Source organism: Gymnoscopelus braueri (assembly GCF_963280865.1).
Source record: "Gymnoscopelus braueri genome assembly, chromosome: 3".
Taxonomy (NCBI): Eukaryota; Metazoa; Chordata; class Actinopteri; order Myctophiformes; family Myctophidae; genus Gymnoscopelus; species Gymnoscopelus braueri.
In genome coordinates, this window is record NC_137612.1 from 24,103,856 (window position 1) to 24,131,134 (window position 27,279).

General features: G+C 42.1%; 1 protein-coding gene across 1 annotated transcript in view; it reads right to left on the reverse strand.

The window, feature by feature from the left end:
- Window positions 1-27,279, reverse strand: part of LOC308082818 (plexin-A2-like) — a gene marked incomplete at both ends in the record, with an annotated part of 102,600 nt that overhangs the window by 32,231 nt on the left and 43,090 nt on the right. The window contains 9 exons of the mRNA XM_080424843.1: window positions 1,259-1,426; window positions 6,442-6,578; window positions 7,635-7,752; window positions 10,562-10,713; window positions 14,030-14,229; window positions 15,379-15,475; window positions 17,865-18,065; window positions 20,919-21,033; window positions 25,802-25,898. Coding sequence (XP_080280969.1) covers window positions 1,259-1,426; window positions 6,442-6,578; window positions 7,635-7,752; window positions 10,562-10,713; window positions 14,030-14,229; window positions 15,379-15,475; window positions 17,865-18,065; window positions 20,919-21,033; window positions 25,802-25,898 — 1,285 coding nt within the window. The remainder of the gene's footprint in view (window positions 1-1,258; window positions 1,427-6,441; window positions 6,579-7,634; window positions 7,753-10,561; window positions 10,714-14,029; window positions 14,230-15,378; window positions 15,476-17,864; window positions 18,066-20,918; window positions 21,034-25,801; window positions 25,899-27,279) is intronic.

Below are 27,279 nucleotides of genomic sequence, written 5' to 3' on the forward strand. Positions count from 1 at the left end.
CCTGCCATGGATCAATGGAGTGGAATTTTTTGTTAGAACTTTCTATACACGTTTGAAGGACCATGACAAAGACTTTTAATGTGTGGTAAAACTGAACGTCATGAAACCTTTAAAGCCTGATGTATGCTTTGACGACAACTGATTTTCAGATATTACTGAAAATCAGGCTCTAGTCCAACAAAACAAAACCATCTTTTTATGTATTCTGATGAATGGGTTTACCTGTCATTTTAACCAATATGTTTATAATATGGATACTTAGCATTACATACATTCTGGTACATGAACATGGCCATTTTTTTTAAATCTAGCGATTTGTTGTTTGTTTAAGAGATGATTGTTACATTTGGTTTGATTGGTGATTACTTTACTTATTGTTTTTCCTTACTACTACCACTACACCACCATCACATCACCTATGTGTATGTAACCTTGTCCTCACAGCCCTCTTATTCCCCACAGAATCTCTATTAAGCACACAGCTGCAAGCAAGGGAGGCATTTTGTTTTCATGCGTTAACTTTAATGTAAAAAACATATCAGCATTATCAGCTTAAATGACTGTGAAAAGGAGTTCACACAACAGCACGCAATACGTAGGTAGTATTCCATTTGAGAAACCCACAATCGGCTTATGCTAATGTTGCTGTAATGCTGTCTATCTGAAGTGTTTGCTATGAGACACCGCACCACGTGGCCAGAGATAATATGGTAAATCCATCGCTGGCTCCAGGCCTGGGTCAAAGAGTATTTGCAAACAAAGTATCATGCTTGATGTTTGTTTGCAGTACCAGATGGTGTTATCCCAAACTAGCTTCAGGCACTGAAAAGTTGTGTAAATTCAATAGATTTTCCGATGCTCCCCTGGGTTTAGCTGCTGTGGCACTAACGTGGCCATATGGGAAAACACCACTCCGGGTGACCTGATAGCTGTATGGTCAGGTCGCATACCACATTAGACTCTAATGCCTGACAGCGAGTCCCCTGTTTGACTCCCGGCCAGGGTGGACTATTTGTTGCAAGTCACTCCCCTACTCTCTCCCAGTTTCCCGTCTCTCTCTCTCATTGACTATCAATAAAAGCAGAAAATATATAATAAAAAGAAAATATCTGAATTGTGTACCTGTGTGTATACACCGTGTATTATGTATGGTTCTTTTGATTTAGTTGAATTCTCCTTGAACCGTGCACCCGGTAAAAGACTGTTTGTTGTGACGAGTGCTCATATTTCTTTTTGCAGTTATATTGTGTATGGTTACCTGGTGATGCTCCACTGGGGTTCGATGCGCTGGACTGTGGGGTCTTCTATGTACTCAAAAGTCAGACTCCCTGGCACCTTGGCCCGGTCAACACTCAGAGTGACCTGCACCACCCCGGCACTGGTCACGGATGGCGCAGAGAAACACACGATCTCCAACATGGTCCTCCTGCAGTCGTGGATAGTAATGATTTACTTTCTGAAACACTCTTTTCATGTCAAGGACCCCCAACATTATGTATTTGGCGGTGGACCCCCACCTCAAAATATGTTGTTCCAGGGTCCCAGAAGCAAAGATTTGAGTTAAAAAAAAATTGCTTTAAAAAATATATATATTCAAAATTTGCACACATTTTCACGATTTTTTTTTTTTTGCAGATCTACAAGCTCTTAGCGCAGCACTCGGTGCCGCGCTATGAGCTTGTAGATCTGCTATTTTTGAATAGCCAAAGTATAAAATAATGGTTTAAGTGGTTACACAGATGTGGTCCCGGTCTTAATGGGTTAAGTACATTTTTTAAGTATACTTGAGTATTAGTGAAAATAATAATACATGGGCACTTCAGGAGAGACTACCCAAATAAAATACACTGGAGCATCAGACGAATCTGCCAGACGCAGTGATATAGTCTGGCTACGCGAGGCTACACTGACGAGCCCTTCTACATTCTGCTGGCTGAAGCACGCTGGACTTCTCTTTACCTACTTGAGTATTAGTGTTTTTGGGGGCTTATGACTTTCACTACACTGCATTTCAAAGACAAATATTGTACTTCTGACTCCACTGACTACATGTCTAGGACGGGAACCCACTTGACCCAAACTTACGAAAACACATTATGATTCATAATGTATTTTCATTCATAATTTATGAATTAACCAAAAGAAAATATACTTTTGAATACTTGAGCATTTTTAAAAGCATGTACTTAACTTAGGAATACATAAGTACTTTTTTAAAGCAAGAACTCCAGTACTTTAACTCAAGTACACATTTGAGCAACTTTCACTTGTAGTTGAGTAATATTTGACCAGGAAAATAGCCGATCTACAAGCCCACAATGTGTCGCAATGCGACGCATTGTGAGCTTGTAGATCTGCTATTTTCAAAAGATTTTTATACATTTGAAAACTTGAAATGGGACATTCTGCATAATGAGTACTTTTACATTTGGTACTTTAAGTACATTTTTATGCCGATACTTTTGTACTTTTACTCAAGTAAATTTTGAATTCCGGACTTTTACTTGTAACGGAGTATTTCTACATTGCAGTATTGATACTTTTACTAAAGTAAAGCAATTGAGTACTTTTCCCACCACTGTACTTTGTCCACTAGCCTCCTCCTCCTCCTGTCAGGAATACCAACTTATTCATTTAGATTCCGATTTCTGTCAGACCAGCCCGCTCTATATACTGCAGAGGCATTTACGCACGGTTATGAGCTACAAAACATGCACTGCATTACCATAAGGGGTTGAGCATTCATTACAGGCCAGAGTCATCCTCACCCCAGACAGACACCATTAGGGATGGAACAGATGTAATTAGAGGGGTAATGGCTTCTTCACTTCGCCCTCCTGACTAATGTCAACCGTTTTGATCTTTAAATAGATATCTATAAATACGGCAAGAACAATACCGGCCCCCCCAGAGGTTTCACCCCCTCCCTCACAACTTGCTATCATGATAGTTTCTTTTTCAGTTATGTGTACAGTATGTAATGTAATGAATGCTCCTATATGAATAGAGACGTCTTTGTGCAGCTCATAGTATCGAGGAGGCTCTAACGCCGTGCAACAGGGGATTCTCATGTGAAGTTCTGTGAATGTGACGTCTGTTTAAGCCTGACGTTACAATCAAAACATTTGATTATAAAAAAGAACTTAACTCATTCAGTGGCAAACTTATTTCTGGCTTTATCACTACCCTGTGCCAAGGCCAAAAATACATTGTAAAAAGAAAAGTGCTTAGGAGCCGAGATACAGCCTTTTTCAGTAAGAAGTTAAACAAGAAGTGAATGGAGCAGCAAATCTTCAAATCATCATATCTTGGGTTCTGAACATTTAAAAAATATATATATATATTTAAAAAATATATTGAAAAAAAATCTTTTTTTTTCTTTCTTTTTTTTTATGACGTCGGCGACGTCATTGGCACTCTGGGCTTATGAAAACGTGACGTCGGCGTCGTCAATGGCACTGAATGACTTAACTGGGCATAACCACTTAAAGCCTCTATACTTAGTTGAACAGAGTCCCCCAGGGGTCTATACTGTATACTTAGCCTCCCTCCTTTTTTTTCCCACTCCACTAAATCTCTTCGCTGAAAATTGTCGATATAAAAGGATCAACTATTTTCACAGAATGTTTGCCCCAGGTTTAAGCCGTTCAATCCGGGAGCGCATCTATGTCGTGAACATTTGTGCAAATCTTTGAATACATATATACATTTTTAACTCAAATCTTTGCTTCTGGGGGTCCCTGGAACAAAATATTTTGAGATGGGGGGGTTCGTGGACAAATACATATCATTTAGGGGGTCCTTGCCATGAAAAAAGTCTGAGAACCACTGATATAGCAACATAAGTAAAAAAAATAAAAAGACATTTGTAGAATCCCCAGAAGCAAAGATTTGAGTTAAAAATGCTTTAAAAAAAGTATATATTTTCAAAGATTTGCAAAAATGTTCACGATTAAAAATAAATAAATAGCAGATCTACAAGCTCAAAAATAGCAGATATACAAGCTCGTAGCGCGGCACCGAGTGCCGCGCTACGAGCTTGTATATCTGCTATTTTTGAATAGCCAAAGACATCTAAAATGACAGCGATGTGTTCCCGGATTGATTGGGTAAAATGGTTAAGACCCAGCTCTGGTAACCTGGGTAGGCAGCTTCATGATGGACTGCAGGCAGAGAGGGCTGGATATCAGGACACATTATCAGACTGTCAGCCATTGACAGGAGGGCGTGGCACCCTGCTCGGCCCTTTTTACTTTCATTGCCGTCATTGACAGCACTGCTAAGAGATGTTGACAACAGATGGAAATAATTATGTTGACGATAACCAAAAGCTCCCCCGTGAGAAATGCTCAGTGGCTTTGATAAGGGAGTCCAGTCTAAGTATAAGATGTCCCTTAACCAGTTGAAGCCCCCCAATTCTGCTTGTAGATCTGCTATTATCAAACACACATTTTTGACAAATCATGACAAATCTTCTCTTATGGGGGGTCCCTGGCACATCATCTTTTCAAAGGGAGGTCTAGTGACATAAATGCTGTAAGTGATACGATAAAAATTCCGGGGCTATTGGTGCAAAACGTCCTGCTGCAGTGAAGCGAACAGTTCTCCACAATGTTCAAAAAAGGAAAACAAGTCGCCTGAAAAGATCTCAAATCCCACAACTAGTACACCTTGTTGCTGTATTCAGTGGTTCACAAACGGTTTTATGTCAAGGACCCCCAAATTAATATGTATTTGGCCACGGACCACCATCTGAAAATATTTTTTTAAATAATATAATTATTCAAACACGTCCAAAATATTTTCAAGATTCATTTTTACCCATTAAGACCTGGAACGCATCTGTGTCATTTTTGGATTTGAGCTAAAAAGCATTATTTTACACTTTGGCTATTCAAAAATAGCAGATATACAAGCTCATAGCTAGCTTGTAGATCTGCTATTTTTGAAAAATTGTGAAAATATGTGCAAATCTTTGAATATTTATTCTTTTAAAGCAAACATTTTTATCTCAAATCTTTGCTTCTGGGGGTCCCTGGAACAAATTATTTTGAGATGGGGGTCGGCGGCCAAATACAAATAATTTTGGGGGTCCTTGACATGAAAAAGTTTGAGAACCACTGATATAGAAACATACGTTTTTCAGAAAACTGTTGGGATTTAGAAGACATTTGTAGAATCGGCTTCAGGTCTTAATGGGTTCAAATGCAATGGATACAAGCTCACAACGCGTCACGATGCAACACAATTTCCAAATAGCCGAGGTATATAGGGTTAAAGAAGTGGTTAAACTAATTTAGCTGTGGACCCCGGCCCTTGGAAACCCCTGAGGGTCCCGGACCCCACTTTGAGAACCACAGAAATAGCTCACTACTACCCTTGGCTCAAACCAACAAACTAGAGTGGGTTAAAACAAAGGCTGGCTACAAAACTCTTTCCACATCAGAAGGATGGAAATGAATCTACTCTCCTCTCAGTTAATGGCTGGTTACTGCCCACTAGGGTACAGTGTGGAAGGGAGATGAGGAGTCAGTGTTATACAGATGATCCCCTAAACCTTTCCTCCTGTTCCTTATTAACCAACTTAGCGGTTCTGGAAAGTCCTTGTGCAGTGGAGAATGTCAGCGGAGAACGTATGGAGAATGTCTGAAGAGTGCAAAACTGACTGTGGAAAGTAGACTGACTGAAGCAATCAAATGGCAGGGAAATTTGCTAAATCAAGCTTAGGCTGGGGTTGCCATGGCAATCAATTGGCTCATTTGGGCCACGGCCAGAGCCTTTTCTGGCAGTGCTGGACAACCGCCTATCCAACCGACTCGATGCTGGGCACTGCACCCCCCCTGGGTCGTCTGCAACGTGTGTGGCGAATTTGAAGTCGGTCTGTCAAACGGTTCTCGAGATACGTGGATTGAGGGAAAAAGTACCTTTTTTTTAATACTTAAGTAAAAGTATCAATACTGCAATATAGAAATACTCTGTTACATGTAAAAGTCCAGAATTGCAAAATGCACTCGAGTAAAAGTACAAAAGTATTGGCATCAAAATGTACTTAAAGTACCAAAAGTAAAAGTACTCATTAAACAGAATGTCCCATTTCACGTTTTCAAATGTATAAAAATCTTTTGAAAATAGCAGATCTACAAGCTCACAATGCGTCACATTGTGAGCTTGTAGATCGGCTATTTTCAAATTGCCGAAATGTATATAGGGCTGAAGTGGTTAATGTATGTTTTGTAATGATAATCAAAATCTACAAAGTAACCAGTAACTAAAGTTTAAAAATAATTGTAGTGGAGTAAAAGTACAATATTTGCCTCTGAGATGTAGTGTAGTAGAAGTAAAAGTACTGAAAATTGGAAATACTCCAGGAAAGTAAAAATACGTCAAAACAGTGTACCACTGTCTTCAACTCAGTAGGAGGAAAGGTAAGGCTTGACTCACCTGTAGAGTTCGCAAGTCTGATTGCCAAAGAGCACGTTGACAGTGCTCCCCGCGCCCAGGTTCTCCCCCACAATGGTGACCTTGGTGCCCCCAGACTCCGGCCCTCTGCCTGGGGTGAGGGCCAGCATGGACGGGGTCTGGAGAGAGAGGAGGATCCACCGTTCATGAATGTTTCATTCAACACAGTCCCATACAGTACATGACTATACAACATGTCTACTTCAATTATACAGCATTCTGCAAAACACTTTTTTCTGAAGTGATTTCATACAAAGCTTGATCTGTCTGTCTGTCTGTCTGTCTGTCTGTCTGTCTGTCTGTCTGTCTGTCTGTCTGTCTGTCTGTCTGTCTTCAGCCAGCGGCCTGGTACTCACAGCAGTGAACAAACAGATCAATACGAACACTGTTTAACTTCACTGTAGAAGGACTGACCCGGAGAAAACATGGATCTTCTTTCAGATTATTTTATAAACAAACAAGTCTTTAATCAGACTAATCTGTTTAGTACATTTTAGAAGATCAATACGATTTTTTTTCACAAAGATTCTTTCACACGCACACAAACAAAAACGAGCTTTCTGATTATTCGTTTAACCGAGAAATAATCGAGATCTCAACCTCAAAGCTTGAACCTTATTTCATCTCCAACTCGCAGTTGGTGAAATAAAAACAGACAGACTTCAATAAAGGCTCATAACTTTCACCTGGATTCACCTCTCGGGCACAGTCTGTGTGAAGGAGTTGGTGATGAACTTCACATATTTACACTCAGTGCATGTCATTTAGAACAGTGGTTTTCAACCCTTTTCGTATCAAGGTCCATTATTTATTCGGCATTTGAGCCACGGACCACGGTTTTAGATTTAGCCTCTTAGACCCAAAACTTTTAATATTTTGTTGTCGTTGGATAAGATTTTGTCCTCAATTCCATGCTGTATTGATGTTGGTAACAATAATTTAACTCTTGAGAGCGTAAAATGAAACCAAACGCACCCATAAAGGTCCGTTTGGATTCATTTTACGCTCTCAAGAGTTAAAGATCTATAAGGGGTCCATTCGGTTACCAACTCTCCATCATTTAGCTGGGGACCACCTGGAACCCCCTCAAGGACCACTGGTGGTCCCCGGACCACTGGTTGAGAACCACTGATTTAGAATAAATTCACAATTGAAATGAGAGTTAGTCCTTTTACCACAAAGGAGTAGAGCTGGGAGGACTGGGTGCGCAGTTCTGGGCGGCATTCTCCAACACACAGCTGGACGGGCCCTGGCGGGCTTCCCTGCGGTGTAGCAGCCATCTCACATACAATCCTGACACACACACACGCACACGCACACACACGCACACACACACGCACACACACACGCTGTGATCCCAGAATAATCACTGTACTGTATCACATTTTGTTATCAATAGCACCAGGGAAGGGAGGCTGGTCTCTCTCGCGGCACCCGACGTGATTGAGGCAGACTTTCATGGAAGTTGCGGGTCAATACGGAGGGCCATCTTTCTTCCAAATGGAAAACCTATAACGGCAATATAACACAAATGATAAACTACTCTCCTCCCCCAACTGCGGCACGATTGCCACCCACCATTACCTCCCCCGTTTCCATGACGACGGCGCGGCTCCTTCAATAAATCAGTATTGCCTGTCAGGTCAATAAGATAAAGTGCCCCATGAATAAGTCATTATAGCAACTGACCCTGCGACGAAATTAATGGTGGAAACAGCTGTAATGCCATGTTTTAACCCATTTAGACCGGGAACACGTCTGTGTCTTTTTCAGATTTCTTTGGGCTATTCAAAAATAGCAGATATACAAGCTCATAGAGCTCATGTAGCTTGTAGATCTGCTATAAAAAAAAAAAAGGAAAAAAAAGAAAAGAAAAATTTTGACTAAAATCTTTGCTTCTGGGGTCTCTGGAACAAAATATTTTGAGATGGGGGTCCGCGGACAAATACATATAATTTTGGGGGTCCTTGACATGAAAAGTTTGAGAACCACTGGTATAGCAAGCAACATTACGTTTAAAAAAAAATTATTTAGAAGACATTTGTAGGAAAGATTTGAGTTACAAATGTTCGCTTTAAAAATATATATATATTCAAACTAAAGATTTGCACACATTTTCATGGTTAAAAAAAAATAGCAGTTCTACAAGCTCATAGCGCGGCACTCGGTGCCGCGCTATGAGCTTGTAGATCTGCTATTTTTGAATAGCCAATGAAGAAATCAAAAAAGGACACGGATGCGTTCCCGGTCTTAATGGGTTAAAGCACTCGCTGTGCACCCCAAATGAATGGCCTCCGCCCGCAAACGCGCCGCTCGGCACGCGCACCTCACCCCGCTGATACAATAAGAGCATCCTCCTGCTCCACTTGCTTACACCCTTCCTCTCTTTTCTTCATACTGTACATCATGAGAGTTTTCCAATTTTCCGCCGGCATGTTCCCTTCTTCTTTTTTGCTTTTCTTATATTACGAGGGATATAAATAAAGTCCCTGCGGCCACGGAGCACCCAATCACATTACATGGGCTGCGAGAGGAACACATGGCTAACAGATTGTCCCCCAAGTCAGCGACACGAGGCGCATTTCAATTACAGCTGTGCCAGCAGCCTCGCAAAACCCGAGCGAAGATGACAACACAAAGACTGGCGCTTTCCTTTAGTGCTGCTGCAACACCGCCACACAAACTATACGCCTTCATGCATAATCCTGAGGCATTATTGGACTTGGCTTATTATTAAAGAGTGTGCGTGCGTGAGTGTGTGTGCTATGTCTATAAAGAGAGACACAGAGAGAATGAAAAAGAGTGAGCATGTCTATGTGCATGCCCGTGAGTGCTTGCATTTCCTTTTTTTTTCTTCTGGCAGAAACCTTCGTTATATCCATATCCGTGTCGCTATTTTAAAAATGTTTTTAAAGGGCAAGACCACTTTGGTAGACGTTTGGGTTGTGTACCTTGCGATGATGTAACAACAAAGGTGGGCAAGAAATCTAAAACAATTTCTCCATTTAGATAATTGATAATTTAAAATATGCTCCTCATTGACTTACATTGTACAGGAGGAACTCTTTTAGTCTGTAAACGAACTCAAACAAAGCTGACTCTGACAGTATAGAACATCACCAAACACAGTACTGTTTTTTTTGTTAAATAAAAATGTAAACTTCCTGTCGATTTTGCTATTTTTATTAGGAAGAAAACCCGGACTGGATCCGCGAATCTGGATCTGGATCTTCAAATAGTAAAAACAACAGGAAGTTGACATTTTTATTTAAAAAAACAAACAGTACTGGGTTTGGTGATGTTCTACACTGTCAGAATCAGCTTGGTTTGCGTTCGTTTACAGGCAAAAGAGCCTGCATCAGAGTGGTTTTGTTGTACGACGTAAGTCAACGAGAAGCACATTTTGAACGATCAATTTAATCAATGGAGAAATTATTTTGGATTTCTTGTCCACCTGGAGTTACAGCATGGCAAGGTAACTACACAACCCAAACCTCTACCAAAGTGGTCTTGCCATTAAAGTGAAAGTGGTTACGTGTATCTGTGGGCTTTTAAAATATTGAACACTGAAAAGAGCCCGCTTGTAACTAATAACTACATTGGATCCATTTTTTTTTGTTTCTCCATACATGGTTTCCACCTGACAGCGGAGATATCCACGTACATGTGTCAGCACAGTGTGTCTGCTTGGAGTATAGAGCAGTGGTTCTCAAACCTTTTTCATGTCAAGGACCCCCAAAATGCTATGTCTTTGACCACAGACCCCCATCTTAAAATACGTTGTTCCAGGGACCCCCCCTGAAGCAAAGATTTGAGTTACAAATGTTCGCTTAAAAATATATATATATTCAAAGGTTTGCACACATTTTCACAATCTTTCAAAAAATAGCAGATCTACAAGCTCATAGCGCGGCACTCGGTGCCGCGCTATGAGCTTGTAGATCTGCTATTTTTGAATAGCCAAAGTATAAACGGTTACAATTATTGTGATGCTATATTTAACACATTTCGCTGGGGACCCCCTGGAACCCCTCCAAGGACCCCTGGGGGTCCCCAGAGAGAACCAAGGGAACCACTTTGAGGTGGTGGTGTCTCTTTTTACCGTTCTGCAGTGATGTAGCCTTCCTCCTGCGGGGTGCACTGCACCCCCGCCACCTCCACGTTGCCCTCCAGCTCGGAGAACGACAGCCCCAGGTTCAGACCCTGGATGGTGACGAGCGTACCTCCTTCTGGGGGCCCTGATACCGGGCTGACCTGGAGGGGTTTGGGACGGAGAAGGAGGAGGATGTAATGAGATCTCATGGTAACATCATTCTTTACAGACTTTGTCATTTCAGATACTGAATGGGCATTTCTGAACGTCCAGTGGTTCTCAGACCTTTTAACCCATTGAGACCTGAGGCCGATTCTTACTGATGTCTTCTAAATCCTAACAGTTTTTCTATATCAGTGGTGCTCAAACTTTTTCATGTCAAGGACTCCCAAAATTGGACGTATTTGGCCGCCGACCCCCATCTCAAAATATTTTGTTCCAGGGACCTCCAGAAGCAAAGATTTGATTTAAAAATGTTCGCTTTAACCAATATATATTCAAAGATTTGCACCCATTTTCACGATTTTTCAAAAATAGCAGATCTACAAGCTCATAGCTTTTCAGCTTTTTTTGAATAGCCAAAGTGTAAAATATTGCTTATAAAAAAAAGTGACCGGTCTAAATGGGTTCATTTCAAGGACCCCCATAACTCTGAGAGTGTACGAATGGAACCAATTGGATCCATATTTGTACACTCTCAGAGTTACAGTGCCTGTAAGGAATGGATCCATTTGGAACCCCCTCAAGGAACGCTGAGGGTCTCTGGACCCCACTTTGAGAACCACTGCTCTTTTTGTATCATCTATGAATGATTGTTTTGAATCCACTTTACTGAATTATACATAAGAATCAGATATTACAGAGGTCAAAGTCATTTCAACATGTGCCACAGCTATACTCTTCTAGTACATTGGTATTGGCAGCCATACTAAGATTGATTGATTGATTGATTGATTGATTGATTGATCGACAGCCCTATTGACAAAATGCATAATTATGCATAAACATTAATTGTACATATCTGTCAAGAGGATAAAACATAGCGTGTGTGTGTGTGTGTGTGTGTGTGTGTGTGTGTGTGTGTGTGTGTGTGTGTGTGTGTGTGTGTGTGTGTGTGTGTGTGTGTGTGTGTGTGTGTGTGTGAACTGTGAGAGTTGCATGTTATGTATGCATGAGTGTGTGTGCCATAACTGTGTGTTTGTGGGGAAGGGGGGTGGGCTGGTTGGGCTGGTTGTACAGTACATAAATAAGCAATAGGACACATGTAACATTGTGAGATCATTAAGACTGTTTCCTTTAACATTTAAGGCAACCAAGAAACCAAGAATCAGTTCACGCACAAAAAGATTATTATTATTTTTTTCTTAAATTATGCATTACGCCCCAAAATACAGAAACTTTCAATACAAAGAAAGAAAGAAAGAAAGAAAACTATCCTGATCACCTTCAACAGTGAACCGTTAACCACTTTCAACCCGGTGTGCCTATTTTTGGCAGATAATTATAGGCACAATCCTGATAAAGCTCACAACGCATGTGTGAGTTTCTAGATTGGCCATTTCCACTATATTCATCGAATGTCAAAGTGCATACTGTGTGTAGGGCTTAGATGGTTCAACCTGCCAGAGTGATCCCAGACCAACTCTGGTCCTCCCATCCCTGGAGCTCCAGGCAGCCACTCTCTCTTCTACTGCCGCGTCTTCAGAAACACACTACTAATGTGACGGGGAAACTTCAAAGGCTTGCGGCTCTTTGAAGTGAGGGAGCCTCGCCTCCCTTGTGTCTGACCCGCTGTGCCTCGTTCAAGAGAACGAACAGCACTTTGTGACACATAAGATACACAGCCACCTTTCCCTAAACAGGCTGAATTTGTTTAAGCTGCCTGCCTAGTGCCTGCCAAGCGCTTTTGGGGGATTCAAGCGGTTTGTGATGAACTGTGAGGCAGTCTCTGGTAAAAAGAACACAAAGTTCGCCTGATGGTATTTGTTGTTTGAAATGTATGGAGAGCATCCAGCAAAGCGCGCTGGGTACACTGCGTGCATGTGAAATGTGCTGATGAATAATGCTGGGTCGGTTCCAGTGGTTATTGCTGCCAATATAAGCCCCAAAAGACACTTTTTAAAGTCCCAGTTATTACATATTTTATTTTATATTTGAGCTAATAATTCTTTGCATAATTATTAGAATATTTTCCAGTCATCAGTATAAAAACAGTGTCACTTGTCCGCTCTACACACCCACGTGTTCTAAATGAGAATGGATTTGTATACACGTGTAAAGAGAGTATAGCCACCAGGCAAATGAATGACATGACTGAAAAACTACTCTGTAATGCATAGTCCACTTGATGTATCGTACACGGGTCCATTTGGGTCACTTTTTACACTCTCATATATAAAGTGTGCTTAACACATTGAATGCCAAAAACGGTCCGGACCGTTTTTGAGGGTCCAAACGAGAAGTGCCGAAAACGGTCCGGACCGTTTTTGACCCAATTCTATTTTTATACATGTGGGCCACGTGGGGCGCTAAAACGAAACTTTGACATCACCCAAGCAGTTTCTGAGAAGAAGAGGCTGGATCTGGCTCCATGTCAAAAATCCTTCCGGTCGGCGTTTTCAATGTTATCTCCTTGATTAAAAGCTTAATATCTCCATTTCTTTTTAATGTGGTGGAAACGAGCCGTTTTCGATCGGCGATCACGCTGCAATGGAGGGTCGCGTTGGAAATATTATTGTTCCAGGCGTTAGTCGGGACCCTCCGCCGTCTCGCACGCACGCTTTGTTTACATGCATTTCCGCGTCGGGGCTTCTCACAGCACGAAATGTATAACGCAAGTGGATGGAAGAAATGCTGGCACTCAACGTATAATATTTTAATAAACCTCTGGCACCCAATGTGTTAATTGGCTTTCACTTCTAAGATAAGTGCTCGTCGCTTTGCTGACAGTGATTGGCTGATTAACTAACTACAGACCGACCGGCTGAGGCAGTGTTTATTTTCACTGTTTTCTTCTTTTTTTCGGCCATTTCGCAATGAGGGGGGGGGTGGTCTATGTTATCTATCTATATTAGGGGGTTCTTGCCAGTTAGCCCATTAAGGTCTGAGGTTCCGATTCTACAAATGTCTTCTAAATCCTAACAGTTTCATGAAAAACGTATGTTGCTACATCAGTGGTTCATGTCAAGGACCTCCAAAATGATATGTATTTGTCCGCCGACCCCCATATCAAAATATTTTGTTCCAGGGACCCTCAGAAGCAAAGATTTCAGTTAAAAATGTTTGCTTTAAAAAATATATATATATTCAAAGATTTGCACACACTTTCACGATTTAAAAAAAATAGCAGATCTACAAGCTCATAGCGCGGCACTCGGTGCCGCGCTATGAGCTTGTATATCTGCTATTTTTGAATATCCAAAGTGTAAACTAATGGTTTAGGTAACCCCTGGAACTGGACTGAGGATACCAACTGACCTCGTTGATGCGTGGGTTGGTGCACTTGACGTTGCGGATGGAGCGGTCCAGCCAGCGGCTGGCGTAGGGCGAGATGGGCGGGCAGTGCTGCTTCATGGTGCAACGGCCCTCGCCGGAGCACCAGCCGCACTGGAACTTCCTCTCGGCACGCAGGCACATGCCACAGCTGTCCCTCTGAGCGGCGCACTTGTAGAGGTGCACTGCAACACAAGACAAACCCATTCTATTGAAAAACGATGTATTTGACACACACACACACACACACACACACACACACACACACACACACACACACACACACACACACCATTGGTGTTATATTGAACAAGGCAGTGGTTCTCAAACTTTTGCATGCCAAGGACCCCAACATTTATATATATTTGGCCCGCGGACCCCCCATCAGAAAATTTTGTGTGTGCCAGGGACCCCCAGAAGAGAAGATTTGAGTTAAAAAAAATCAAGTTTTTCAAATACTTTCAAGATTTTTCAAAAATGTAAAAAAAAAAAAAAGAATAGCAGATGTACAAGCTCGCAGTGCGGCACGAAGTGACGCACTGAGAGCTTGTACATCTGCTTTGAATAGACAACGTATAAAATATGGATAAAGGGGTTAAAATTATTGTGATGCTGTATTAACACATTTTGCCTGTTGACCCCCTGGAACCCCCTTAAGGACCCCACTTTGAGAACCACTGTGAATATGCTGTATAGTTAGGAGCACAACAGGCCACCATCAATGATAAATAATACGTCCCATGTCCTGGAGCCAGTACTGTGGAGGCACCCTTGAACAAGTCAGTTAACCTCCAGTGACCAACAGTAGAAGAGGTCAGGAATATCTATACGTCGCTGTGGGGCAGAAACTTTGTATCTCCATATTCCATATTTGTATGTTTTTTTTAATACATTTATATCTTATACTTGTCATACAAAAGTAAATAGCTGATCTACAGTACAAGCTCACAGTGCGTCGTGATATGTGACACGTTGTGAGCTTGTAGATATAGCTATCTCTGCTATTTTTGCACATCACCATTACACAAAAGTGTAATACAGGGCAGTCCATTATAAAGGTTTATTATATTGTAAAATTTTAATTATTACAAAATACATTATAATAAAAAGATTATTAAAACATCTATTCGATTAAGCTACATGAGCAACATTAAGTCTCTAAATATCGGTTTCAATATATTTTCCGTTAATTGCCCAGCCCTAGCACCTGCCGTCGTGAACTTTCTCTCAAGCCCCTGTGGGAGCCTTGAACTTGAAGTGCCTGGTCTCTGTAGAGTGAGAGCTTTACAGCTCTCTGGCCCCTATATGCTGGCAATGATGGACGGCAGCAGTACCTTTAATCTTCTCCGGATTGTCGATGATGAAATTGCCGTTCCATACGATGGACAGGTCCACCGCCAGGTCACTGATCTTCGCACCCTCGTAGATGTACTGGGGAGAGGAGGAGCGAGAGAGAGTGAAGAAGAATTGGGTTGGGGGGGGTCAGAGGAGGAGAGGCATAGAGAGAATAGTTGTCCAGAGAGAGAGAGAGAGAGAGAGAGAGAGAGAGAGAGAGAGAGAGAGAGAGAGAGAGACACAGACAGACAGACAGACAGACAGACAGACAGACAGACAGACAGACACACAGACACACAGACACACAGACACACAGACACACAGACACACAGACACTGTCTCGCTCTCCAAAAGGCATATCGTGACCAAACGTCGACATGTGCCTTGAAGGAACATGTTGACTTTTCGGGACTTCCGCATTACAGCAATGCGGAAGTCCAGTTCTCAAGTCGGCTTGAGCCACAGGAGGCACTGCCGTGCCGAGCGTTGCGTAGTCCGCTTTGAGCCGAATCAGCGCCATCCGAGTTAAGTCCCGATAGGCACAGAATCGTAAATCATATATTCCCCAAAAGCCATATTGTGACTTTTTTTGCCCCCCCCCCCCTTCACGTCACATGTTGACGTTTGGTCAAAATTGTCCCAAAAAGTCAAAATATGCCTTTTGGGAGTGAGACAGCGTTAGACAGACAGACAGACAGACAGACAGACAGACAGACAGACGGTGGACAAGTGGGAGTGTGTGGGTGTGGTGGAGAAAGAAAGAACAGAGAAAGAGTGAGGAAAGAGAGAGGGCAGCGAGTATACAGGCTTTTAACCACCTGTCATTTCTACCATGGATGTCTGCTTCCCCCGCTCTCTCTCTCTCTCCTTGGCTGACATGTGGGGGGGGGACAAGCAGGTCTAAGTGGGCTGGAGTGCCCCATCATCCGTGTCTGGGGAAAACGCCTGGTTCTCTCAGCGGTATTATAGAGTGAGGAGCGAGGTGAGGTGTGGACTGCATTAAAAGTAGCAGCAGCGGTGAGACATTTCATACTGTATAGTCACGTCTTCTGTGCCTGTCCTCTATTCGCTGTGTGAATGTGTGCTACAGTGTGGGAGCAGAGGGAGCAGACATCCATGGTAGTGTGTTTACCATAACCGCCCTCACACGCGAACCTCTCCTTGGCATATGTCACGTTCAAGACCTACGGTACAGTTAGATGTCACCCTGTGTGACATTATCATGTTACCTCTGATGAAACAATGGCATAAAGACCCATTTTTCATCTTCAGCGTTTAACCCGTTAAGACCGGCGAACGCATCTGTGTCATATTTTTTATTTCTATGGCTATTCATTCAAAAATAGCAGATCTACAAGCCCATAGCGTGGCACCGAGTGCCGTGCTATGAGCTTTTAGATCTGCTATTTGAAAATGTGTGCAATTTGGTCGAACAGTTTTTTGAACAAACGTATGTTGCTATATCAGTGGTTCTCAAACGTTTTCATGTCAAGGACCCCAAAAATGATACGTATTTGGGCTGCCGCGCTATGAGCTTATATCTGCTATTTTTAAATAGCTCCAAAAGTATAAAATAATAGTTATAGCTCAAATCTAAAATGAACACAGATGCGTTTCCCGGATTGAATGGGTTAACATTTAAAGCCAGCTGTTAAAAGATGTCCGCTTCCATCTCCTCTCCTCTCCTCTCCTCTCCTCTCCTCTCCTCTCCCCTCCTCTCCTCTCCTCTCCTCTCCTCTCCCCTCCTCTCCTCTCCTCTCCCCTCCCCTCCCCTCCTCTCCCCTCCCCTCCCCCTCAGCATATGACACAGACAGCTCAGGCGTTTTTTCCCCCCTTTTTTCTTCTCCACTGATGTGCAGTATGCAGTGGTGGAAAAAGTACTCAAATTCTTTACTTAAGTAAAAGTACCAATACTGCAATATAAAAATACTCTGTTACAAGTAAAAGTCCAGAATTAAAAATTTACTTGAGTAAAAGTACAAAAGTATTGGCATCAAAATGTACTTAAAGTACCAAAAGTAAAAGTACTAAATATTTGAAAATAGCAGATCTACAAGCCCACAACGCGTCGCGGTGCGACGCGTTGTGAGCTTGTAGATCGGCTATTTTCAAATAGCCTATGTATAAAATAGGGCTAAAGTGGTTAATGTATGTGTTATAATATCATAGTTTATATCTGAAAAGTAACTAGTAACTAAAGTTTTCAAGTAAATGTAGTGGAGTAAAAGTACAATATTTGCCTCTGAGATGTAGTGGAGTAGAAGTAAAAGTATTGGAAATTGGAAATACTCAAGTAAAGTACAAATACCTCAAAATTGTACTTAAGTACAGTACTTAAGTAAATGTACTTAATTACTTTCCACCACTGGCAGTATGTGAGCCTTGTGCCTATACGTTACTCCCAAGGCCAGTCTGTCCGTGTTGTGACAGATGCTATAGAGCTCCCTGAGGGGAATCGTTGGAGGGGGGTCGTACACGTACGTACCGAGCTGTTCTGGCACTGCACGCTGGTGCTGTTGAAGCGCAGCGCCGTGACCCGGTGGCTGACCCCCTGGACGTGCACGGCGCACTCGTAGCCCCGCTGACCCGACTGCGGCTGGGGGAGGTTGCGGGCCCTCAGGGTGATGGGCCGCACCTCGCCCGCCGGGATCAGGATCTCCCCCGACTGGAGCAGCTGAGGGCAGTCCTGCAGACAGACAGACCAAAACAGCAGTGGTAGAAAAATGTTTTACTCAAGTAAAAGTATCAATACTGCAATGTAGAAATACTCTGTTACCAGTAAAAAGTCTGGAATACAGCACAAAAGTATATTGGCATCAAAATGTACTTAAAGTACCAAAAGTTAAAGTATACTCATTATGCAGAATGTCCCATTTCAAGTTTTCAAAATGTATAAAAATCTTTTGAAAATAGCAGATCCACAAGCTCACAACGCGACGCGTCGCATCGCGACGCGTTGTGAGCTTGTAGATCGACTATTTTCAAAAAGCCGAAATATATATAGAGCTTAAGTGGTTAATGTATGTTTAGTAATAACAATCTAAACCTAAAAAGTAACTCGTTTTCAAATGATTGTAGTGGAGTAAAAGTACAATATTTTCCTCTGAGATGTAGTGAGTAGAAGTAAAAGTATTGAAAATTGGAAATACTCCACTAAAATACCTACATACACACACACACACACACACACACACACACACACACACACACACACACACACACACACACACACACACACACACACACACACACACACACACACACACACACACACACACACACACACACACACACACACACACACACCTTGACTGGCCTTCCTTGACTGACAGGCGAAACAAACACTGGCACCTGTTTATTTTTAAGGCAGTTGATGGGACTTTACCGCTGTATATTAAATCTCTGCTGGAATGGAATCCTGTAACATATAGGACACGCTCCAATGACCTAGCCTGGTTCCAGCCGAATCTGCCTTTGCAAAATCGCATCGCACTTTAGCCCTCGGCAGATTAGGTCTGGCCCCCCTCCATAGAGATTCCACTTCTCTCCCTCCGCAGTGGTGTGGAGCCAATCAGAGCAGTGCTTCCTTGTTCACGAACTAATCAGAGCAGTGCTTCCTTGTACGTCATTGCAAGGAAGCACTGCTCTGATTAGTTCGTGAACAAGGAAGCACTGCTCTGATTGGTTTAGGTCTAACCAATAGATACGTTTGGATCTTTTTGTACCCGCCCCTTGGAAAAAAATCTATCGTTGATAAGGACCAGACTAATATCCACGCAGTGTGTCGTGTGATATTGTCTGGCCACGCGAGGCTACCAATGACCGGCTCACTAAAAATAAAGGTCCCCAAAGTAAAGACTGAAATGGGGAAAAACAGCCTTTTGTTTTAGTGCCCCAACCACTTGGAATGACCTACAATTTAAATCTTTGATTGCAGACCTACCCACAGTCTGCAACTGCTTTTAAACTTGTGTTTCAGATAGGGGAACGTTTCTGTTTTGTTCTGTTTTATCATTGATGTGAACATTGATGTGAATATAAAATTGTACTGTGATGAGAATAAATAAAGGTTTGAAGGAATGAATTAACACACACCGAATGTACACACATTTAGTGTCTTTCTACAGTCAGTCAGTGGTTTCATTTGAAAACACTGCATTTTAATGTAACGCTAGAGACAGTGTTTCCTTTCCTCTCTCCATTTTGGAGAAAAATAGATCTTTGCTCTCTACTGCACGGCTACCGGGCAGAATAAAGGTTAAATAATGTACTGAAATTGAACAACTATTAGCGTGCCTAACATTTAACAATCTACTTATTAAACATTTACTAAGCAGTTTTTTGGGTCGTTAAAACATTGAAGATACCATCATTAAGTAATATGCATAATACAATAATTAGCTTATCACAAATGAGTTGCTACTTAAAGATTAACATAATAGTAATTCAATTCAGTAATTAACCATTAAATGGTGTCCCTTATGAAAGGTTACCTGACTCCACAATCAGTTCATCAGCATGGACATTACTTCTCACAAATTAAGTAATAAAACTCTTTCTTATTTCTTTCCAAAAAGTTTATCCCACGATTTTTGTAACCCATTTTTTCACTCACTGCCAATTGCCTAAGCTGTAATCCTGGGCGTTACTCTCCCTCTGCCAGCCTGGGGAGAGCCCCGAACTCAGCTCATGCTTCCTTCAATGCATGAGGAGTGAGCAGGCCGCTTCTTATCACCTGACAGGGGGGAGTTTCCCCGGTTGGACGTAGCGTGTGGAAGGAACACGTTATTCCAACCAGTTCCTTTCCCCTCCATCAGGCGCCCCGGCTGACCAGGGGGAGCCAGTATAGTGACCAGGATTACTGCATGTTTTTGTGAGTGTACCTACCCGCTAGAGGACACAGGGTGAACATGCAAACTCCACACACAGAGGCCCTTTCGCCAACCCCACCTAGGGTATGGGCACTGATGACGCGGAGGAGAGAACACGCCCCCAGCGCCCACAGCGTCCATGGCGGGAATCGAACCCAGGACCGTCTGGCTGTAAAACTCTTTCTTAATAAAGATGTCCTCTGATGCTTGCCATCTGCCTAAACGGCATATGCTAACCAATTTAACAATTCTTTTTCAAAATAAATACAAAATAAAGTACATTTTTTGTGAGTACAAGTGTCTGAGACAACATATACATTTGTAAGGCCAGTACAATTTCGGCTCAATGTTTTCACCATGCATGCTAGTGCACTAATACTCCCTCAGCCCGTCTACTTTATAGGTCTCTAAACGTCCTCTCTGATGGAGGATGGTTTACACAGGAAAGGTAAGATGTACAGTATGCACTTGCAGAACAGTTTGAGCTGCATCTGACCTTGTCAGAGTTTCAAAGTGCCTGTGTGTGTGTGTGTGTGTGTGTGTGTGTGTGTGTGTGTGTGTGTGTGTGTGTGTGTGTGTGTGTGTGTGTGTGTGTGTGTGTGTGTGTGTGTGTGTGTGTGTGTGTGTGTGTGTGTGTGTGTGTGTGTGCTCATGTAAAGTAAACGTACCTCTGAGGCGTTGACCCGGCCCTCCTGGAAGGAACAGCTGCTGGGGTCGTGGGTGCACAGGTTGCGATATTTACACCAGTGGCAGCGGAACGTACTGTTCACACAGGACAGACACCTGGAAGAGGAGGAGGACATGTTGTTGAGCGGGCAAAATGTTGAAAAATCTCTGATCAAGTACTGTACTTAAGTACAATTTTACTTTACTTGAGTATTTCCAATTTTCAGCACTTTTACTTCTACATCTCAGAGACAACTATTGTACTTTTACTCCACTACAATTATTTGAAAACTTTAGTTACTAGTTACTTTGTAGATTTGGATTATTATTACAAAACATACATTAACCACTTCAGCCCTATATACATTGTGTCCATTTTAAAATAGCAGATCTACAAGCTCACAATGCGTCGCGATGCGACGCATTGTGCGCTTGGAGATCTGCTATTTTCAAAAGATTTGTATACATTTTAAAACTTGTGAAATGGATAATGAGTACTTTTACTTTTGTACTTAAAGTATATTTTGATACCAAAACCTTTTACTTTTACTCAAGTACAAATTGAATTCCGGACTGTCACTTGTAACAGAGCATTTCTACATTGCAGTATTGATACTTTTACTTAAGTAAAAATTGTGATAACTTTTTCCACCACTGCTCGTATGGCCTTTGTGTCTCAGTTTCCCCACCAGGGATGGAAAAAAAGCCAGATTTTAAAATTGTTCTCTGTCTTTCATCTGCATCTTCCCTTCATGACAGAAGTGTGTTCAATCAGGTGCGCTCCACAGGGGGACTCATACAGTATAAGCTTTCAAGCGGATTCATCTGATCAGTTTTGTTTCATGTAAAGAGCAGATGTTTCATGTTTTGTACCTTCTTTATTTCTTGCATAAACACCTCATTACTGCAACACTGACTGAGCACAGAGAATGCAAGCATTGTCACAAGAACAACCTCTGGAGAATGGTCTCGAGAATGCGTCATATTGCGTTAAAAAGTTTCAAGCTATGAAACTGGCAAAAGAAATATGCTTGTGCAACATATTCGGTATCTGTCACAGCAGAGCCCCTCCATTGTGCATGCACAGGCCCAATGCAGCAGTTTTTTAACCCAATAAGACCGGGAACGTATCTGTGTAATTTTTCTGTGTCTGTGTCTGTGTCATTTTTAGATTAAAAAATAGCAGATCTACAAGCTTATAGCGCAGTACCGAGTGCTGCGCTATGAGCTTGTAGATCTGCTATTTCTTTGAAAAATCTTGAAAATCTGTGCATATCTTTGAATATATATATATATATATATATTAAAGCGTTTTTTAACTCAAATCTTTGCTTCTGGGAATTCTACAAATGTCTTCTAAATCGTAACAGTTTTCTTAAAAAAATTATGTTGCTATATGAGTGGTTCTCAAACCTTTCCATGACAAGGACCACCCAAAACTATATGTATTGGCCGCCAACCCCCATCTCCAAATATGTTGTTCCAGGGACCCCCCAGAATCACAGATCGGAGTTAAAAAAGTTCGTTTTAAAACGTATATTCAAAGATTTGCACAAAGTTTCCACGATTTTTCAAAAAAATAGCAGATCTACAAGCTCGTAGCGCGGCACTCGGTGCCGCGCTACGAGCTTGTGGATCTGCTATTTTTTTAATAGCCAAAGAAATCTGAAAATGACACAGATGCGTTCCCGGTCTTAATGGGATAATATAACTCTAGAGTGAACGATTGGGGAGACGGGTGGTGATATTACTGTAACTTTTAGGAGAAGAATGGAGAAGTAGCTGCATACAGTATGTGTGAGAGAGATGGAATCGAGATGCCGATCAGATGCACAGCGGCCGATGCACTAAACAGGGAGCTTAGTGATTGGACGGCCGCAAATTGGATGATGTGCCCAATGTTCCCGCTGGGAACGAAATAGGCTTTGGGGAGCAGCGGCGTAATAAATGACACACCGCTGCGGGGCAAAGTGGATCAGTGCATCCGTTAAGCCTGTTTTAGACTTAGTTGCGCCGCCGGTTGGTTGTCGGTGCCCTGAACACAGCCGATCTACAAGCTCACGGCGTGTAAGTCGCTTTGGATAAAAGCGTCTGCTAAATCACTGTAATGTAACGTAATGTAATGTGTCGCTTGTAGATCAGCTATTTTCGGCGCGCAGCACTGCGTGCGACCGAGTATACAGTGGTGGGAAAAAAGTTCTCACATTTGTTACATAAGTAAAAGTATCAATACTGCAATGTATAGAAATACTCTGTTACAAGTAAAAGTCCGGAATTCAAATGTACTTGAGTAAAAGTCAAAGTATAAGTACTGTTATCAAAATGTACTTAAAGTGCCAAAATTAAAAGTACTCATTATGCAGAATGTCCCATTTCAGGTTTTCAAACGTATACAAATCTTTTGAAAATAGCAGGTCTACAAGCTCACAATGCGTCGCATCGCGACGCCTTGTGAGCTTGTAGATCGGCTATTTTCAAATGGCCAAAATGTATATAGATCTGAAGTGGTTAATGCATGTTTTGTAATAATAATCAGAATCTATAAAGTAACTAAAGTTTTCAAATAATTGTAGTGGAGTAAAAGTACAGTATTTGCCTCTGAGATGTAGTGGAGTAGAAGTAAAAGTAATAAAAGAAATTGGAAATACTCAGGTAAAGTACAAATACCTCAAAATTGTACTTAAGTACAGTACTTGAGTAAATGTACTCAAGTACTGTACTTACCACTGCAAGTATAAATATACTTTCCCCGAACTTTCCTCATGAAATAAGACAAGAGTGTCTGTGAAATAGCGCGGCTCACAGCAATGTGTGTTAATGCCAATAAACATACAGCAGCATCACATTTACAATATTGAATAGCTGTGAAGGGCCACTGTCCCCGCACACACACACACACACACACACACACACACACACACACACACACACACACACACACACACACACGCCTACTGTAGGCCTACTTACAAGTGTGTGTGGTTGTGTGCACATACAGTATACTGTATGTTTGCATAACAGTGTGTGTGTGTGTGTGTGTGTGTGTGTGTGTGTGTGTGTGTGTGAGCGTATGCTTGGGTGCAGACACCACATGTGTGTGTGTGTGTGGGTTTGCGGTGTGCATGTGTGTGTGTGTGTGTGTGTGTGTGTGTGTGTGTGTGTGTGTGTGTGTGTGTGTGTGTGGGAGTGCACGTGTGTATGGTATTAATAGAAATAAGCCTGGCAGGGCACACTACAGCTGCAGGATAATTAATTATAGAGGCTGATGTGATGCTGAGGCGATGTGGTACTGAGACATGGAGGCGGTGAGCTGGGGGTCGGGGGGGGAGGCTGCTGTGGTGTGTGGGGGGGTGGTGGGGGGGCTGGGGGGCACGTCGGAGGCAGGGCAGTTGGCGAAGGGGGTGCATTTGGTTCTGAAATATTAATCACAGCGCTCACAGGGTCAATCTGCAGCTAATGGAGGCCATGCTGGGGATAGCGGAGTGGGGTGTGATGATGAGCTTATGACTTTTTCTCTTTAACCCAGTCGATCCGGTAACGCATCTGTGTCATTTTTAGATTCATTTGGCTGTTCAAAAATAGCAGATCTACAAGCTCACTTAAAAAAAATAATAATAATAATCGTGAAACTTTGAGCAAATCTTTGAATACATATTTTTTAAAGCGAACATTTTGTAAAATATTTTGTTCCTCTAAAAGCAAATATTTGAGTTACACATTTTCGAGATTTTTCAAAAATAGCAGATCTACAAGCTCGCAGCGCGGCACTCGGTGCCGCGCTGCAAGCTTGTAGATCTGCATTTTTTGAATAGCCCAAAGTATAAAACAATGGTTATAGCTCAAATTAAAAAAAAATGGGTTCGGATCGAATGGGTTAATATGGGTCTATGGACACCCCAGCGGCGCAATTCTAGAGAGGCTGTAATAGATGGCTTTCGTATGATCTGTGGGCTAACCCCCAGTGTTTATGTCCATCAATCAAACCTTTGCTGCAGTATAGACTTTGACAGTCGAGCCTTTTTGTGTTATCACTCACGTCTCATAGGTTGCACCGCCGTGCTGCTCGCTGCACTTTCAGATGTAAATGCCACCATATGGTCGGATGGATTTGTCAGAACATGCGGCATTGCAATATGCTCAGTAAAACATTTGCCATGGTAAATAAAGGTTAAGAGAAAAATCTTCTTATAATAATCCTGCCTTCAGCGATTAGTGTTCTAGCAGAAATCTTACGCAATTTTTTTTTTTTAACGCATGAAGACCTGGAACGCATCTGTGTCACTCTTTCATTTGAGCTAAAAAAGCATTATTTTACACTTTGGCTATCTAAAAATAGCAGATATACAAGCTCGTGGCGCGGCACCGAGTGCCGCGCCACGAGCTTGTAGATCTGCTATTTTTGAAAAATCGTGAAAATGTGTGCAAATCTTTGAATATATATATTCTTGAAGCGAACATTTTTAACTCAAATCTTTGCTTCTGGGAGGTCCCTGGAACAAAATATTTTGAGATGGGGGTCGGCGGGCCAAATACATATCATTTTGGGTGGTCCTTGACATGAAAAACATTGAGCACCACTGATATAGAAACATACGTTTTTTTTTTCAGAATACTGTTGGGATTCAGAAGACATTTTGTAGAATCGGCTTCAATCAGGTCTCGATGGGTTAAACAAACAAGCCGCGGCTAATGACCTCGCGTTGATCTAAATCATATCAGACGGATGATTTGAACTGGGTTTGTGGGAGAACTCTAATCTGACAGCCTGATCTTAAGTAGGGTTGTGTGAGCGGCCGGTACCATCATTGCTTTAAATGAGGTTGGCCGCTCCGCTATCTATTGACCCAATACAGGGAGGGGAGAGGGGGGGGGGGGGGGGACTCACGTGTGATGTATGCTGCAGTTATAGAACTTGACCTCCGTGCTGGCCACCATTTGACCTGTTTCTTTGGAGTTGAGGCGAAGCTCCACGCCCGACCAGTCTGAGGAGAGGAGAGGCAATTGGGAGGGAAAGATGCATTAAAAAATAAGAGAGATAAAAATAAATACGCTATTACATTGTGTTGTTTTTATATTGTGGTACAGTAGTTTGTATTGTTTTGTTTTTTTTACTTGATTATTGATTTCTTTTAGCCCGCTTTCCCACTCCCTGAAGAGGCCTTGCCCTTTTGCCAGGCTGCAGTTGTAAATAAGAATTAGTTCTTCAAACCCCAACATGCCTGAGGGGGGGACGTCTGCCAAAAATTGCAGATCTACAAGCTCTATAAAAAAATCTATAAAATCTATAAATCTATAAAATATATATATATTCATAGATTTGAACAAAATGTCCAAGATTTTTCAAAAAAAGCAGATCTACAAGCTCATAGCGCGGCACAGAGTGCCGCGCTATGAGCTTGTAGATCTGCTATTTTTGGAGGAAGAGATTTGGTGTAGAGGACAGTTGTAACTCAAATTCGTTTCACTAAGACTAGAGGGTTTAACCCATTAAGATCTGAGGCCGATTCTACAAAATGTCTTCTAAAACCTATGTTTCTATATCAGTGGTGCTCAATCTTTTTCATGTCAAGGACCCCCAAAATGATATGTATTTGGCCGCGGACCCCCATCTCAAAATATTTAGTTCCAGGGACCCCCCAGAGGCAAAGATTTGAGTTACAAATGTTCGCTTAAAAAAATATATATATATCAAAGATTTGCACAAATGATTATGATTTTTCAAAAATAGCAGATCTACAAGCTCAGAGCGCGGCACTCGGTGCCGCGCTATGAGCTTGTAGATCTGCTATTTTTGAACAGCCAAAGTATAAAATAATGGTTGAAGTGGTTCAAATCTAAAATGACAGATGCTTTTCCCGGTCTTAAAAAAAAGAAGTTCAAATAGAGGGATGACGACAGAAAAAGCTAAGAGAGGAAGAGAGAGAGAGAGAGGGAGGGAAGGCAGCAGATCAAGGAGGAGGAGAGGGAGAGAAAAGAAGGGGAGGGGGAGGAGGATAAGACATGCTCAACACAGTGAGATGATGATGATGATGAGGTAAGAGTTTGGTAGAGATAAGAGATGAGAGAGAGAGATAACAGAGAATGAGAGAGACGTGGAAGAGAGAGAGAGAGAGAGAGAGAGAGGAGAGAGAGGAGGGAAGGAAACAGACAGAACGAGTGAGAGATAAAATGAAGAGAGAGAGAGAGAGAGAGTGTGACACAGAAACTAACAGGGTTCATTCCAGGGGAATTAGTGAAAGCCATTGACTTAACCCATTCAATCCGCGAAACGCATCTCTGTCATTTTTAGATGACTTTGGTTATTCCAAAATAGCAGATCTACAAACTCATAGCGCGGCACCGAGTGCCGCGCTATGAGCTTGT